The sequence below is a fragment of the Pecten maximus genome, chromosome 5 (assembly GCF_902652985.1).
Source record: "Pecten maximus chromosome 5, xPecMax1.1, whole genome shotgun sequence".
NCBI lineage: Eukaryota > Metazoa > Mollusca > Bivalvia > Pectinida > Pectinidae > Pecten > Pecten maximus.
In genome coordinates, this window is record NC_047019.1 from 12,928,309 (window position 1) to 12,945,798 (window position 17,490).

At 37.0% G+C, this 17,490-nt stretch overlaps 2 protein-coding genes across 3 annotated transcripts in view; one reads left to right on the forward strand and one right to left on the reverse strand.

Moving 5' to 3' along the window:
* LOC117328311 overlaps positions 1 to 12,636 on the reverse strand; it is a 26,425-nt gene extending 13,789 nt beyond the window's left edge. The window contains exon 1 of the mRNA XM_033885833.1: positions 12,318 to 12,636. Coding sequence (XP_033741724.1) covers positions 12,318 to 12,636 — 319 coding nt within the window. The remainder of the gene's footprint in view (positions 1 to 12,317) is intronic.
* Positions 1 to 17,490, forward strand: part of LOC117327207 — a 98,943-nt gene that overhangs the window by 19,622 nt on the left and 61,831 nt on the right. Inside the window, exons 1-2 of one of the 2 annotated variants that reach the window (XM_033884071.1) lie at positions 15,237 to 15,254; positions 16,069 to 16,144. The gene's annotated coding sequence lies outside the window, so the exon portion shown is untranslated. Of the gene's footprint in view, positions 1 to 15,236; positions 15,255 to 16,068; positions 16,145 to 17,490 lie in introns of those variants that run through there. The other variant, XM_033884070.1, reaches the window with a different exon arrangement.

Sequence of the window (17,490 nt, forward strand, 5' to 3'; positions counted from 1 at the left end):
GGTTGAGGGATATGTGTTGGAGGGGATGGGTGGGTTAGGGTGATGGGATATGTGTTGGAGGAGATGGGTGGGTTAGGGTGATGGGATATGTGTTGGAGGAGATGGGTGGGTTAGGGTGATGGGATATGTGTTGGAGGGGATGGGTGGGTTAGGGTGATGGGATATGTGTTGGAGGAGATGGGTGGGTTAGGGTGATGGGATATGTGTTGGAGGGGGATGGGTGGGTTAGGGGTGATGGGATATGTGTTGGAGGAGATGGGTGGTTAGGGTGATGATGGGATATGTGTTGGAGGAGATGGGGTGGGTTAGGGTGATGGGATATGTGTTGGAGGGGGATGGGGGGGTAGGGGTTGGATGGGGATATGTGTTTGGAGGGAGATGGGTGGGTTAGGGTGATGGGATATGTGTTGGAGGGGATGGGTGGGTTAGGGTGATGGGATATGTGTTGGAGGGGGAGGGTGGGTTAGGGTGATGGATATGTGTTGGAGGAGATGGGTGGGTTAGGGTGATGGGATATGTGTTGGGGGGGGATGGGTGGGTTAGGGTGATGGGATATGTGTTGGAGGAGATGGTGGGTTAGGGTGATGGGATATGTGTTGGAGGGAGGGTGGGTTAGGGTGATGGGATATGTGTTGGAGGGGATAGGTGGGTTAGGGTGATGGGATATGTGTTGGAGGAGATGGGTGGGTTAGGGTGATGGGATATGTGTTGGAGGAGATGGGTGGGTTAGGGTGATGGGATATGTGTTGGAGGAGATGGGTGGGTTAGGGTGATGGGATATGTGTTGGGGGGGGATGGGTGGGTTAGGGTGATGGGATATGTGTTGGAGGGAGATGGGTGGGTTAGGGTGATGGGATATGTGTTGGGGGGGGGATGGGTGGGTTAGGGTGATGGGATATGTGTTGGAGGAGATGGGTGGGTTAGGGTGATGGGATATGTGTTGGAGGGGATGGGTGGGTTAGGGTGATGGGATATGTGTTGGAGGGGGATAGGTGGGTTAGGGTGATGGGATATGTGTTGGAGGAGATGGGTGGGTTAGGGTGATGGGATATGTGTTGGAGGAGATGGGTGGGTTAGGGTGATGGGATATGTGTTGGAGGGGATGGGTGGGTTAGGGTGATGGGATATGTGTTGGAGGAGATGGGTGGGTTAGGGTGATGGGATATGTGTTGGAGGGATGGGTGGGTTAGGGTGATGGGATATGTGTTGGGGGGGGATGGGTGGGTTAGGGTGATGGGATATGTGTTGGAGGAGATGGGTGGGTTAGGGTGATGGGATATGTGTTGGAGGAGATGGGTGGGTTAGGGTGATGGGATATGTGTTGGAGGAGATGGGTGGGTTAGGGTGATGGGATATGTGTTGGGGGGGATGGGTGGGTTAGGGTGATGGGATATGTGTTGGAGGGGGATGGGTGGGTTAGGGTGATGGGATATGTGTTGGAGGAGATGGGTGGGTTAGGGTGATGGGATATGTGTTGGAGGAGATGGGTGGGTTAGGGTGATGGGATATGTGTTGGAGGGGATGGGATTGATGGGATGAGGTTGGATTATGTTGGAACGAGTTGGGGGGTGGGGTGTGTTGGGAGAAGATTGGATTATTTGGAATGATGGGGTGTGTTGGGAGAGGAGTGGATTTTGTTTGAAGGAGTTGGGTTGTGCTGGAGGGGATGGGGTGTGTGGGGTTGGGTTTGGTGGTGGGATGGGGTGTGTGGCGTTGGGTTTGGTGGTAGGGATGGGGTGTGTGGGGATCGGGTGTGTGGCGTTGGGTTTGGTGGTTGGGATGGGGTGTGTGGGGATGGGGTGTGTGGGGTTGGGTTTGGTGGTGGGGATGGGGTGTGTGGGGTTGGGTTTGGTGGTTGGGATGGGGTGTGTGGGATGGGGGTGTGTGGGGTTGGGTTTTGGTGGTGGGGATGGGGTGTGTGGGGTTGGGTTTGGTGGTTGGGATGGGGTGTGTGGCGTTGGGTTTGGTGGTGGGGATGGGGTGTGTGGGGTTGGGTTGGTGGTGGGGATGGGGTGTGTGGCATTGGGTTTGGTGGTGGGGATGGGGTGTGTGACATTGGGTTTGGTGGTTGGGATGGGCTGTGTTAGCCATTGTTAACACTGAGGAAGGAACCAGACTCTGGTATTGGTTGTTTGTGGGTTCTGACTGCGGAATGTGTGCCATTGTTCCCAGGGAACATTCCAGACACAGTGGTCCTCAGCAGGTAGGAATCTTGAACACTCTGTGTGCTCTGCTGCCAGAATAATTATTCACAGATCGGTTCCCATATTACACTAGATCTATGTGGCTGTAGAAATAAGTTGTCACAGTTTTCCTGGTGGTTAATCATGTTTATTACGGTTTTGATCACCCTCCACTTGGAAGGAAAAATATTCGGTATCATTAGTCCTTTCGGCGTTATTTTGGATTCAAAAGTAATTGCACAAAGATGAAACATAGTGGTCCAATTAAAATTAATTAATAAAGTATCATCAGTAACATTGAAGAAAAAGTAAAAGTTACATACCATATCTACTGGACCTGGGTCAAATTTGGACCTTGTTTTTGTCTCCCCTTGCCCTCTGTCAACATATAACATTCAATACAAGCTCAACTAGTCTCAAATTTGCATGAATTAGCTGCAAACACATCAGTACCAAGACAAATTGGTGAAGTATGGACTGCCACAGTGACATACCCTACAACACATTATACCACACTTAACTCAATACCACAGTAATTATAACTATGTACCTTTAAACAGATAATTTACTTATCATTACTAGATTGGTATATATAGTGGTAGGGAAAAAAATCTACATAGTTCAGTGACTGCATGTGACTATGGGGTGTATAGGTACTGATGATGGACTGGTGTGTTTATTGATGCGGATTATTGTGTGAGGTCCACCATCCACTAGCTAACTACCCAAACAGCCAAGCATGCATACCTGTGGGAAGATATCTGTCAGGACTGGTAGCTATTTTGTGAGCACACATGGGAAGTGAGGACTGGATACATTCTATACACAAATGTAACAGAACCATGACCACGACTCCAACTTGGCACCCCTTGGCCTGAGTTTCAGACAACGACTCAAACCCAGTACCCCTTAGTTCCAGATCACGACTCAAACCCAGCACCCCTTAGTTCCAGACAACGACTCAAACCCAGCACCCCTTAGTTCCAGACAACGACTCAAACCCAGCACCCCTTAGTTCCAGACAACGACTCAAACCCAGCACCCCTTAGTTCCAGATCACGACTCAAACCCAGCACCCCTTAGTTCCAGATCACGACTCAAACTCAGCACCCCTTAGTTCCAGACAACGACTCAAACCCAGCACCCCTTAGTTCCAGATCACGACTCAAACCCAGCACCCCTTAGTTCCAGACAACGACTCAAACCCAGCACCCCTTAGTTCCAGACAACGACTCAAACCCAGCACCCCTTAGTTCCAGACAACGACTCAAACCCAGCACCCCTTAGTTCCAGACAACAACTCAAACCCAGCACCCCTTAGTTCCAGATCACGACTCAAACCCAGCACCCCTTAGTTCCAGATCATGACTCAAACCCAGCACCCCTTAGTTCCAGATCACGACTCAAACCCAGCACCCCTTAGTTCCAGATCACGACTCAAACCCAGCACCCCTTAGTTCCAGACAGACGTCCGAGGACCTCTGAACTACAAACTGACCTTCTAACAAATTGAGCTTACCTCATTTGCAAGTGATTGATGTTCAGCTCAGTCAAGTTCGGCTACCATACACTTCTTCTTTCAACAAATTCTTCAACCCCAAATGACACACTTTTGAGACCATACACTACCATTCATTTATTTTGTTTAATTGTTCTAAAGTGTAATGACCAAACCACTAACTCAAACCCAGGACTTCTGAACCCTTGATACAGACATTCTAGCCATATGAGCTTTAACTGGACACATATTTATAAGAACATCTTGTGGAACCTGATTGGGTATAATCACTTAATGATGGTTTAATTTCTATCTAAAGTTTCCAACACGATGAAATATCAAAGGTTAGCATTGTACAAAAGACACACTAGAAATATAGATAATCTTGTATCAGAATTTAGCTGAGCAATTCTCAACAAAAAAACGTAGAGGTTGGTGGTCAGTCTACCCATACCGAAATAAAGCACACTAAAGTATACTTTTATGCTACTTTAAGTATACACTTTTTCCTACTTTTTTGAAAAAGTACCAAAAAAGTATACTTTTTTTGTACTTTTCTGGACTTAGAAATTTTTCAGAGTACTTTTTCTGTACTAAATTTGGACTCTGAAATTTCTCAGAGTACTTTTTTTGTACTTTTCTGGACTTAGAAACTTTTCAGGGTACTTTTTCTGTACTTTATTTGGACTCTGAAATTTTTCAGAGTACTTTTTTTGTACTTATTCTGGACTTAGAAATTTTTCATGGTACTTTATTTGGACTCTGAAATTTTTCAGAGTACTTTTTTTGTGCTAAAATCTGACTTAGAATTTTTTGAAAGATTGTGAAAATATGGATGTACTTTTTTCCTACTTTTTTGGGACTTAGAATTTTTCAGCTAATGCCATTGTGCTTTTTTTGTACTTATTATGGACTTAGAATATTTTCAGACATTGCGAGGGGTTATAGCATATTAATATTTTCAAAATTAAATCTGACTTTTTCAGTCGACTACAAATCTAAGACTAAAAAAATAATACCCAGGATTAACCACAACAAATATCTATCAAATAAGATACAGAAAATTATCATTTGGTAATATTAAATGTTTTTGATCTCGTTTTTTGTTGTTTTTTTTTTTTGTCTTTTTTATGTTCTAAAAAATACTTTTCATACTTTGATCAGTACCACAGAAATTTATCTAAAAATAATTAAAATTCAACAATTATTATCATAAGTATTTCACTTCAATGTACTTTGTTAGTAAGGTTCACACATTTTAACGGTGATTTCTTTGTCACTTTTCGTTTGTATTTCCATATGCATCTCAGAAGTAATAAACTCATGTGACGAACGTCAAAACTTAGCTCTATAAAATTTTTGTTCCAGATCGTTCTTTGAAGTTACAGTATTTTGGCTTTAATTATAAACTCTTTAACGGAGTTTAAAACATTTCGTTTATCCAAACGTTAACCTCTACCAGATCGGGGATCACTCTACGAACACACATGTGCCCGTGCCTGTAATACGCTTTTAATTCATTCAAATGAAATTAAAATCACCTGCTCTTTGTCTGCATATCATATACTTGCTGGATATACGTGGTTTTAAGATTACATCTGATAATTGCACCCGAAATCACGTCGTGTTCTGTCAAAATATTCACCGATATACTCGTATAAACATGTGTAATACTGATATAGTCACTCGGACGCTTCTTTGTAAAACGTATATTGAAGTCAAGCGCTGTGATGATCTCGATCTCGATATGGCTTCACTGACAACAAACAGGCATGATCAAGGAACAATATTCCGGTATTTAAATCAGAATTACATCGCATTCATTGAAATGGTGAAAGTGAACACAAAAAGAAAACTTTAATTTGTCTGATATTTATTTAGCAAGATCGTACGATAATTCGGACAACGACACAATGTAGCTGTACTCTAATATGTTGTAGAATGATCTCGTAGGAGTGTTGTGTGTATACAGAAATCAACATCAATACCAAGATATATCATAAATATTTTAATTGATATAGTAGACGGCTTGAATAACTGCAACACCAAGATCGATCAAAAATATTTCAACTGTTTTAAACTAAATCTTGAAACCTGTCCTGTGTGTTAAGCTAACAAAGCGATCAGGATATATATGCTTAACGTCGTACCGAAAGTTAATTTCACCCGTGGTGTTAATTAATATAAGCGACAGTCGACTGTAATGGCAAATCATACCTAGCTTTATTGTTTATTGGAGTTACCTGTGTACCTCCCGTCTCACCTGTACACATATTAATTGCCCCTCTTAGACTAAGTCTTATGCCCGCGGCGTCAATTATAACAATTTATATTGTCAAGCTTGACTGCCTTTCACTACGATCAGATCACAGTTGCCTACCCTCATTTAAACAAAACATCCGGATTACATAACAGGTACTGACGAGGCTTATTTATACCTGTGTCAGATTACCATCGGTCGGTTCACCTATGACCTCGGGGCCGTGATCTCGTTTGTTTACTTCGGTTTACGGAATCTACCGAGATTTGACGAGTTCGCTTCGTGCGATCATTTTGTGCAATGTGCAAGCTTTAAATGCTGAAGTAGTAATACCAAAAGTATGAAACAATAGAGATTAAGGAAGTAGAATATAAAAAACAAGTAATAAAAGAATGAAATCGATACAGTAGATCTCCGACAAAACTTTTTTTTATCCCATGATGCACCAAACAGCGAGATTTTAGCGGGAAGTCTGATAGCCATGTTTGAATTTCACCGGATGTTTATCAACGGAAGAAACATAAACAAACACGATTTTGATATAGAATAGCCTAAAAACGAAATTCATTTTCTTGCCTAACTGAAGAAGATCGACTATCTGTCAGTAAGTGGCCAAAGAATATCAGCTTTCTTGTTGTTTTTGGCGACAAATGCTCATTTTGACCCGAAAATATCACAGATATCGCGACCAGGTAAGTTTACAATTTTATTATTTAAATCTATTTCGTCTTCTGCACGTTCCTACATCGTTTCACATTATATAGGTGAATAGGGGCCTACACATGTTAATATTAATACTTGATTACTTCGTGTTTCAGGGTTTTCATAATGAATTCATCACCGATTACAGTTTACACGGCCCGAGTTTAATTAACAAAGAACTGCTAGATCCACGTGTGTTTCAATCGTAAGTATTCAATTTACAGATTTATGCTACCATACGCCTGGGATTTTATAAGCACCCTGATTGATAGCACCCAAATATTGAGAACAAGAAGAATTTTATTTCTTTATTGACGAACTTCGACGTAGTTATATTGCATTTTTATTTCTGTCACGTAACGGTAAATTCGTAATATCTTAATTTTTATGACTTCGTTTTTCAATGGAATTTATTGAAATTTCACTTACATGTAAAGAATTATTTGCTTATTCATCTGATAATATTTACAGAATTTTTTGTAGTTGATTTCAAGAGATATTTCATAAAATTTCAAAAAAAATAGCAATGACATTTTTAAGTTAGAATATAAGAACGAAAGTAACGTCACAATTCGGGCAACATGTGTATATCTATTTTAGGGAATATATGTAAAAATATCGGTAAATGAGCTAATAATTGTCTAATATAGTATATGGAATTTGAAGAAAATACATTTAAAAACGAAGTCAATAAAATCCATTGAAAATTTGTTGTATGTCATGATCATGATCAATTCACAAAAAAATGATCTCAAGAAATGATTGAATAAAAAAAATCTGTGTTTTGGAGTATTTTGATAGTTAGTTGCATAATTTAAGATGAAACAAACTGTCAGAGAATTCTGGAGTAGCTTGATTTTTATTAAAGTACTTATCCTTATAATTAAAAGTTTTATGTTGTAGCTTTAAACTTGTATACCTGTGGCTAGCTTTTCTTGATAAAAAGACTTCCAAGCAGACATGCATGTAATAAATGACAGTAAAGTGATCAGGTGCATATATAAGGAAAATTATCTACATTTTTATATTGAACAAATCTTCACAATTATTCTAAGTTTTGATATACAAAATATTTTAAAATTTTCTCTTTCTTCCAACAGATTATGCAGTACATTCTGAAGTGACGGAAAGCTTGAAGATATTGCATTGTGGTCCGAATTGAGGGCAATGATTCGCATAAAGCAAGAAAGGAATGAAGAGAATCAGACATTTTATTTTTCGAATTCACACTTACTTGGATTTGACCAGTTTAAGCAAGCAACATTATGCATATACCATACTTCATTGTATTCAGTATGCATTTATGCATTGTTTTTTATTTACATCTTTTTGTTGTGTTTCCTCAAGAGGAATTATGATTCGACAATTTTTACAAATGTTATTGCCCTTTTTATTTAGAATGGTATATTTTTTTTGTCTGGATCTCCTACATACACATGATATAAAATTGTGTTTTCCTGCTTGAAAAAAATATTAGAATAATTTATCAAAAGTTATTGCCCTTATACATAGATGTCCATCTGTAAATCCTTAACCTCACCCTTAAACAAATTTCGAGCTTATTAGATCCAGACTTTGCTATGGCATGGAATTATACTCAGTGGAATTGTGATTGGATAACTAATCTTGTATTTCAATGTTTGTTTTCACTTGATACAATTGTGCATTTCTCTTAGGAATGGGACTGATGTATGTATTGTTTAAGCATGCAGTATTCTCATTTAAGCTTATCTCCTATATTTTCAGAACTAATTTCCTACACCATTAAATTAAGTCCCTTTTTTGGTAATTTTTTTCCTACTTTTTCAGTACTTTTTTTTATACTTTTTCAGTACAAATTTCCTACTTTTTTAGTGCTATTTTCCTACTTTTCTAGTACTTTTTTCCTACTTTTCCACTACTTTTTCAGTACTAATTTCCTACCTTATTGGTACTTTTTTTCCTACTTTTTCAGTCCTAATTTCCTTCTTTTCAATACCATTTTCCTACTTTTTTGATACTTTTTCAGTACAGATTTCCTACTTTTTTAGTACTATTTTCCTACTTTTCTAGTACTTTTTTCCTACTTTTCCACTACTTTTTCAGTACTAATTTCCTACCTTATTGGTACTTTTTCCCTACTTTTTCAGTACTAATTTCCTGCTTTTTCTGTACCATTTTCATACTTTTTTTGTACTTTTGTACTTTTTTTGTACTTTATGGACTTCCCTGTAAAAGTACTAAAAAAGTATAAAAGCACAAAAAAAGTACACCATCAATTTGGCCCTGTGCACTTTATACTATTATTGTACTTTTAATGTACTTTTTCTGTACTATATTTGTGCTTTTTCTGTACTTAATGAAAACAATAAAATGTACTAAAGGTATACTTTTGTTAGACTTTTTTTGTACTTTAGTACTTTTTTTGACTCAATTTGGAACCGTGTTGGAATATCGGTTCCAAATTGAGTCAAAAAAAGCATACTTTTTCTATGCTTTTTTAGTACTTTTTTCCCATACTTTTTTTGTACTTTATTTCGGTGTGGGTAAGAGTGTACTAAAAGCCACTGCTGTTTCATGACTGGCTGGACATTGTTTTCTGAAGTCCTTAGTCTAAACCTTCATCTGAAGTCATTGATAAACTGTGATGGAGGCTGTAGTAATTTACTGTTATTCTTTACTGTAGGACCATCTATCTTCAGTGTTTGTATTTACACAGGCTACAGTAAACAAACACGGAGCCTTGGTCCCCCCCAGACACTCGACCCAGGTCAAATATTGACAGTTTGGCCGATCTGGTCAATAGTATCTCAATCTAGGAAACTGACAGCTTTGGATACCAGCCACTGACAAGGTCCCTCTGGTTGATCCGATGTCCTGTCCGAATGTCTGCTCATTGATCCAAATAGATACAGCTTCCATTTATCAACATGGGAAGTACAAGCAATTATCTAAACCAATAAATTAGATCTTCACCAAAGTAAGAATATGAATAATGTTATGGTGAAAGGCATATAATTTTACAGATTCTTCTGAATAAAGTGGAATTTCAACTGCAACAACTGCATATGACTATCAGTGATATTCAGATCTGTAAATTGTGTATTAAGTTTGGCTAGATAAAATTTGATTTCAAAACATCTACAGAAATTGCAATTGTATTTTTTCTTTGGGAGGGGGAGGATTTATAGAAAAGCATATTTCAACAAAAGGAAATTTTTGTGCTTTTAAATATGAAAAAACATTGAGTGTCCATAACAGTTTTTCTTTTAAAATGGTTTTACATGGATTATGTAATCATGTATTTGGTGTTGAACTATTACTAAACTGTCATTTTTTTGAAGATATGTATAGCAAAATAATTTTGCCTCAAAGAGACATTGGGGAAATGACATGTAGTTTTATATTGGACCATTAAACTTCCAGTCACAATAAGGTATATCAATTGACTGTTACGAGGAAATGTATTATGATGGTGATCAGTTCACCAAATTATACGAAGGGGAAATGTTCACTGCATCCATTTAGAACTTTTCATACAATTTCTGTCCATTCAACACTTGGGAGATGTTATCTATGTGTAGAAAATGACTTAAATTTCTTTTAAGAAAAAGATAAAATGTTATAAATTTTTTTCTAAAATACTGACAAGTTTCATGCTTTGTCGCAACATATCCTGTGAGGATAAATATGCGGGAAAGAAATTAGTCGCATAAACTATTAGATCAGAAGTTGTGCATGCATGATACCCTAATGCTACACACTACACTTAATCTTATTATACATACAATGAAAAATGCACTTAATCCAATTATACACTGAAAATAATGAAAACTGCACTGAAAACTATAAGCTAATTCTGATTATACATTGAACATAATGAAAACTGCACTAAATCCAAATATACATTGAAAATAATGAAAACTGCACTAAATCCAAATATACATTGAAAATAATGAAAATTGCACTGAAAACGTTAACTTAGCTAATTCTGATTATACATTGAACGTAATGAGAAATCCAATTGCACATTGAGAATAGTGAAAACTATTCTTAGTCTGATAATGCATTGAAAAAAAAATTAAAACTGTACTGAAAACTGCACTACTGGTAAATCTGATTATACATGTATATTGAAAATAATAAAAACGCACTGAAAATTATATCAAATTTTATTCAACGTACATTTAAGACAGTTTTAATAATAAAGAATACACTAATTGATAAACATTTAGGACAATAATAAAATCATTATGCTTAATCTGAATACAATAATGTAAACTACATAATACTTAATTCTGCTGCATAATAAGCACTTATGATTTTGCTGATTATCTCAATTTTCCTAGCACTTTTTTTTCTTCTATTAAAAGTGCAGAACAGCCTGCCTGCTTGTCTGCTAGGATACACTAGGGCTAATGTTTAGTGTAAAACGTTAATGTTGAAATAAGTTGGTTGTGATGTTGTAGTTAAAGACATACCTCTCACTTCTGACACCAGGGATACAACTATATTACTCTGTGGGTGCAAGTGTACTTAGGCATAAGTGTATATTTTGTATGAATGGTTGATGCATCACCGGCTGGTTAAAAAGCTAGAGTCTTTCTGCATGTGGTTTATTTATCACATATAGCTAACCTATTATCAGTGGCATAAAATCTTTAAAAGTCTAACAAGAGTATATATATTATAACAGATATTATCAATAATTAATCATAATGATGGTAATTTGAAGTTTCATATATGGCTATATCACAGCAGCAAAGTGTCTCAAAGTGATCCACAAATTATTATGGGCCTTAACAGCAACCAGCCAATGTCTTTCCCGACTCTCTGGGTTCAGCAATAAAGCTGGAGCTGCCATTTTGGTGTTAATAGGGTTTGGTTTGTTTTTGTTTAATGTCCTATTAACAGCCAGGGTCATTTAAGGACATGCCAGGTCTAGAGGTGGAGGAAAGCCGGAGTACCCGGAGAAAAACCGCCAGCCTACAGTCAGGACCTGGCAACTGCCCCACTTAGGTTTCGAACTCACAACCCAGAGGTGGAGGGCTAGTGATAAAGTGTCGGGACACCTTAACCACTCTGCCACTGCGGCCCCCAAGGGTACACATGATATTTCACATCATATCAAACATCAAATAATTCTCCAAAAATGTAACACCAATGTATTGACTGGATGACTTATAAGTTGTCAATATGGTGACATCTGGACAGAAGGAACACTGTTTATTGTGAATGTTAAAGCAGGTGGAAAATTGATATAATATGACATTTCTATAAGCTTTGTTATCCATCCATGTAAAGATTAAAAAGTGTGTCACAGCTAGACTTTCTACCATGTGAAATATCGATTGCTAGGTATACCAAGTTTATGTGGACTAATATTAAATGTGAATTTTTTTGATGTCATGATTTCTAAGAAAGCACTAAATGGTAAACATTTAGATTATAATTACTCCCTTGGATCTTTACATTTGTTTACTGATAGAAATGATGAAGAAGATGTTTATCGTCGATAAAAGAACTTGTAAGCACTATTGTTGGATTAGAGTCTGCAATGTGACAAGAGGATGAAGACGACCTTCATATTTTCCTGTCCCATCACTAATTACTACATATAACCCCATACTGTCCCTCCTACTAGACTTTTCCTCCCAAACCAGCTTCCACATATTCCTCCCTTCCCTTTACTAACCTCCACAACAACTTAGATCCACCTTCCCATAACCTACCCCTGCAACCTGATCCACCTTCCCATAACCTACCTCTGCAACCCGATCCACTTTCCCATAACCTAACCCTGCAACCCGATCCACTTTCCCATAACCTACCCCTGCAACCCGATCTACCTCCCCATAACCTACCCCTGCAACCCAGTCCACCTTCCCATAACCTACCCCTGCAACCCGATCCACCTTCCCATAACCTACCTCTGCAACCCACTCCACTTTCCCATAACCTACCCTGCAACCCCCTACCCCCAGGAGATGCTTTCCAGGGAACCCCCACCCCATCCCCGAACACCTTGCCCCCTTCTCTGCTATATGTATTATTCCCCCAACAAATTTAGACTTACCCTGGACCTACCCCTACAATAGCCCCCTCTCCTGCCCTTTCCCCCTTTTCCTCCCCAATTTTTCGAGTAACTTATGGTCCAACAGATTTCCCCTTATCTTCTCCCCCTAATCCATTCAGAATGTCTATCCCTTTAAATTTGTAGCAGACATCATCCCCCCCCCCCCCCCTTATCTAATGATGCTTCAAGTCCAATATGGACTGTCCATCTCCAGAAATATACATAATTTATATTATATATTAATCATAATGTTCTCCAACTTTCTGTCATTGTCATCAGTTGTCTCCCTTAGGGCCCATCCGACCTCACCCTGAAATAAAAGCAATGTAAAAGAAATACAAAAGGAAAATGATGATACATGTTTATTACAAAGCTCTGTTGTTTTTCACGATAAGTTGTGTTACCGTATATCTTTGTGGTCCTGATCTGTTTTGCCGTCTCAATGTCTCACACCTTGTAATGACTTGCCGGAGGCTCATGTGGAGGTCTCCATCAGACATTTCACCCCTGTAGCCTGAGATATGGTGGAGATTTATTGTCCTCCCCTCACTGTTAGGTCACACACGGACAGACAAATTGCAGACTGAGCAGATTTATTGTGCAGGAAGAAAATCAATCTGTAAAGATACCGCATTATACCAACCACCTACTGCTAAAAAACCTACGATACACCTACTACATTGTATCCACAGTGTGTCTTTCATTTGTCGTAATAAAGTCTTGCTTACTTTTCCCCATGATTGATGTAACTGCAAAAAAAGCAAATCCTTGAAAAAAAGCATTGGTAATACTTTACTCCTGTAGCTTCATCTCTAAAACTCTCATCTATATCTATCTTCTATGATCACTTAATGGTACAGTACTTCTAATTATTCAAGAGTCACAAATAATTGAGATATATGTTTAGATTAGATTAGACTCCTTTTTAATCGATCCTAATGATAAAATTTGTCATGTAATGATGACCTTTAGTATTACTGACTTCTTTTAATTCATAAGCTTAAAAAGGATGACCTCTATACAATTATTGACTTCTGTGGAGGTGTGCACGAGACTATACAAACCTGGTTAAGACTTTGTTCATCGAATACAAAAGGCAATATAACTGTTTTGTAATATATGGCAAACTAAAACAAATGAATGAAAAAATCCAAAGGCTTTTGTCCAAATCATGTTGACTAAAGTTTTCGATGTTGGTATGCAGACTGACCTTTGGCACTTACATGTAAATATGTCTGGAATAGTTTTGTTGCACTTGGAATATTTTTTTTACGTATATTTTTCTTGAAATATCTTGTAAATCCTCTTCTTTAATTGCAACGAAATGTTGTTTGTAAACAAATTGATGCCAAACAATGGTTTGTTTCCAGCATTCTGATTGGCTGTTGCATGATTGGAGGCAAAGATTGCCTGACCTGTTCGTGCTATAAATAGCATAAACAGATCCGCAGTGCCGGAGAAATTTTCTATCGAACAGGTCTACTCACTGAAAGGTCCTTGTAAGGAAAACAAGAAATTGGCCAACGAAAATTAAGGAAATACTCCAGCCATATTACAATATACATGGCTGACCTTCCAAGATGACCTTTAATACGTAATGATGACCTATATGTATTGCTGACCACTGATATATTGAAATGCATTGTTTAGAATTGATATTTTTTCAACTGATTTTTTTTAAAGATTCTTTAATCACAATATATGCAATCAAGTGGCAATTTATCATTAATACTGTAGGTTTCCTAAATCTATTGGTACATGTAATTGTCGTTTGTTTATTTCTCCTATAACAGTTTTGTAAATTTTTTGTCTGGCGTTTACAATCATTATACACATATATACAGTTATTCTTTTAAGAGCATAATAACAGTCTTTGTTAACAGTTCTTTGTTCTTTAATGCAAACAAACCCATGTTTTTATGCATTTTAATAGACAAAGTAATATCACATAGGCATACTGTTTTGTCTGACAAAATGTTAATTAATGGATTGAATTAGTTAAAAATGTCAGGCATTTATGATTTAACGACCGAGGGTTTAATTGATACATTAAATGATTACAAGTGTCCTAAGGTCAGACTCCAATCTATATATCAATTCTGGTAACAAATTTAACATTATAATAATCTCATTGGAGGTTCTCATATTGTTACTATCATAGGTTCTGTAATGATTAGATTTAGTCATGGACGATTGAATTTCAGATTTGGTTTTGGTTTTAATGTGCTAGAAGCCAGTCAGCTGTCCTGTCTGGCCATGATATAAGTCTTTATAGACAAGAGGATAAAGATTTTGATGTTATGCCAAGGAAATGTAATTTATAAGTTTCCTTTTTTAGAAAAAGAAAAGATTTTCTATCAGCAGGCGCACCTTTGTGATAATATTTCTATGTCTTTGTGGTCACTGGCATATTATACATATTATCCTAATTTTATGTCTGGTACCTTGTGGTATGTTAACATTCAAGTTTTAAATCTCATTTGGCTTTGTAGGTCTTTACATTAAGATGGCCAGGCTGCTAAATTGTGAGCGAGACTGTCCAGAGTTAATTCAGAGGTTGTGTTCGAATTCCAGCCTGGTCGTTGATTTTCCTTTTACAGTATATGAGAGATTAGGTTTTTATCAAATAATAACAATATTTTTGGTGATAATAATGTAAAAATAATATAAGTATTATTTAACCAAGATATGTGATAATTACAATACACAGGTGTCAAGATTCATACTTCCTATTAATTAAGTAACTCAATATCAGAACTCTCTTGATACAAAATGTTATTTGGTTTCAATTAGTTTTCTGTTTCAGACATTAATTTTTATGACAGACAGTTTCAGTTAGTAGAATCAAGGTTGATCAAACTGTCCAGACAAAAAACTGATTATGTTATTATTTGTTCAGTGGGTTGAGACATCGAGACCATGTTCTTTTAATAGCCCTGCATCAGCTGTACCGTTCAGGCTAAAGCATGGAAGAAAATCACTCAACCATATCACAAGTTTGCATAATGCAACAGCTCTGTGAGATCCTAAATGGAGTGGAAGCGTGGAATATTAATATGATTTCTTTATTGTGTCCATACTTTTATGGCTGAAATCAATACTGGGTATTATTTTTATCCTTTATAAAGGGGAAGGGTGAGGAGGGTTGACCTTACAGTATAACTAAGGGATCCCTAACAGTCTCCTGGTCCATCTGTTGTCACTGCTGTTGCTGCAGCTGCTGAGGTGTTAGATTATACTTTCCTTTTGCATACATTTGATATGGACATTTTGGAATATCATTTTAATATCTATAATTTTTCAATACTTAAAGCTGTGAAGAACAGTTCCATTTTTTCTCTTTTAGCAAATTTTATTTTTATTCCTTCAGGATTTAAACAAGCTGAAGTCAAGAACTTTGGATATTTCTAAGCACTAGAAGACAACCGTCTCCAGCATCATTGCAGGTAGGTGTTTGTTTCTCTGTATAGTAAAGCTGTACGTGTAAAACATTTAGATGAGTCGGAGTAAGGAGACCCCAGCACCATGGTGATCAGGTTCAGTCTGGTGATGTACTTAAGTCCATGAGGAGTACATTAAAGTGTTTGGTGTATTAGAGCACCTTGGTGGTATATAATGTTATATCAATATATTAATTAGGTTCCTCTGGAACATGAGAAGTACACATGTCAGCTGTAGGTGACTTACACTAGGCTAGTGTGTCAAACCCAGTACACATTGCTGTGTATCAAACACCAGATTTGTTATTACAGCTTTGGGATATATAGCCTGATATACAGTACTGATATTTGTTAAGATCTCGGTTACAAAATCATTCATAGTCAACTTCCTATTTGATTCTATTTTCATTCTATATTCAAATATTAGATTGATAATAAAATATGACAGTTGAATCACTTTTCACTTAGGATATACAGTTATTCTGCGAATATTGTCAATGCCATATTATTCACTCCTAAAGACTTATTTAACTTCTTCCAATTCATAGGTAGGTACAGTTCATTAGGAGAGTTCAGTGGTAAATGAGTTAATAAAGTCCTTCTATTATAAACTTCATTTCAATGCCATTTTGATCAAACTATACATATAAAGGCTAGGTATGAGAATCCCAAGAATGAGTTCACCTTTCAAAGTTCTAAGGCCAAGGTCAAGGTCACCTCTATAATTAATGGACACTGTATTTCCCAAACATTGATACATTTTTACTTATAGGAGCAAGCTGGAGTATCAGTGTCTTATAGTTCTGAAAATATTGATTATACAAACCAATCAGCACTATTAATATGTGTTTCCCAAGATCACCTTATTATACATTATAAACCAATAAACAGACTCTTGCATAATGTCACCCTTAGGATATTTGAATCCCTTTGTATAGTTATAATACAATTTGCCTTTGAACATTTTAAATGATTTTGATTTCATTTGAGTAGGTTAATAGAAATTTTGTTTTGTAATTCCCTTATGATTGTTGAAAACCAAAAGATGTGAGTTTTGTTCTTAAAAAATATGCATATGCTGTCCAAAATTTTACTGATGTGTTTTAGTTTCCGTACCTTTATGCAACGCTATTGGGCAATTGTAGATTGAAAATTACAGTTGAAATGAAAAGTGCCATATAAACACAGGTTGCTTCAGAATTGCATCAAAGTCACAAAAAAAAAAAAAAAAAAAAATTGAGTGAAGTCATGATGGCACAAAAACTACACAATGAAGATAAGGGAGCCTCTCTTTGATTATGTAAATAATGGATGATTATTTACTGTAGGAATGAGTATCCGATCACCCACCC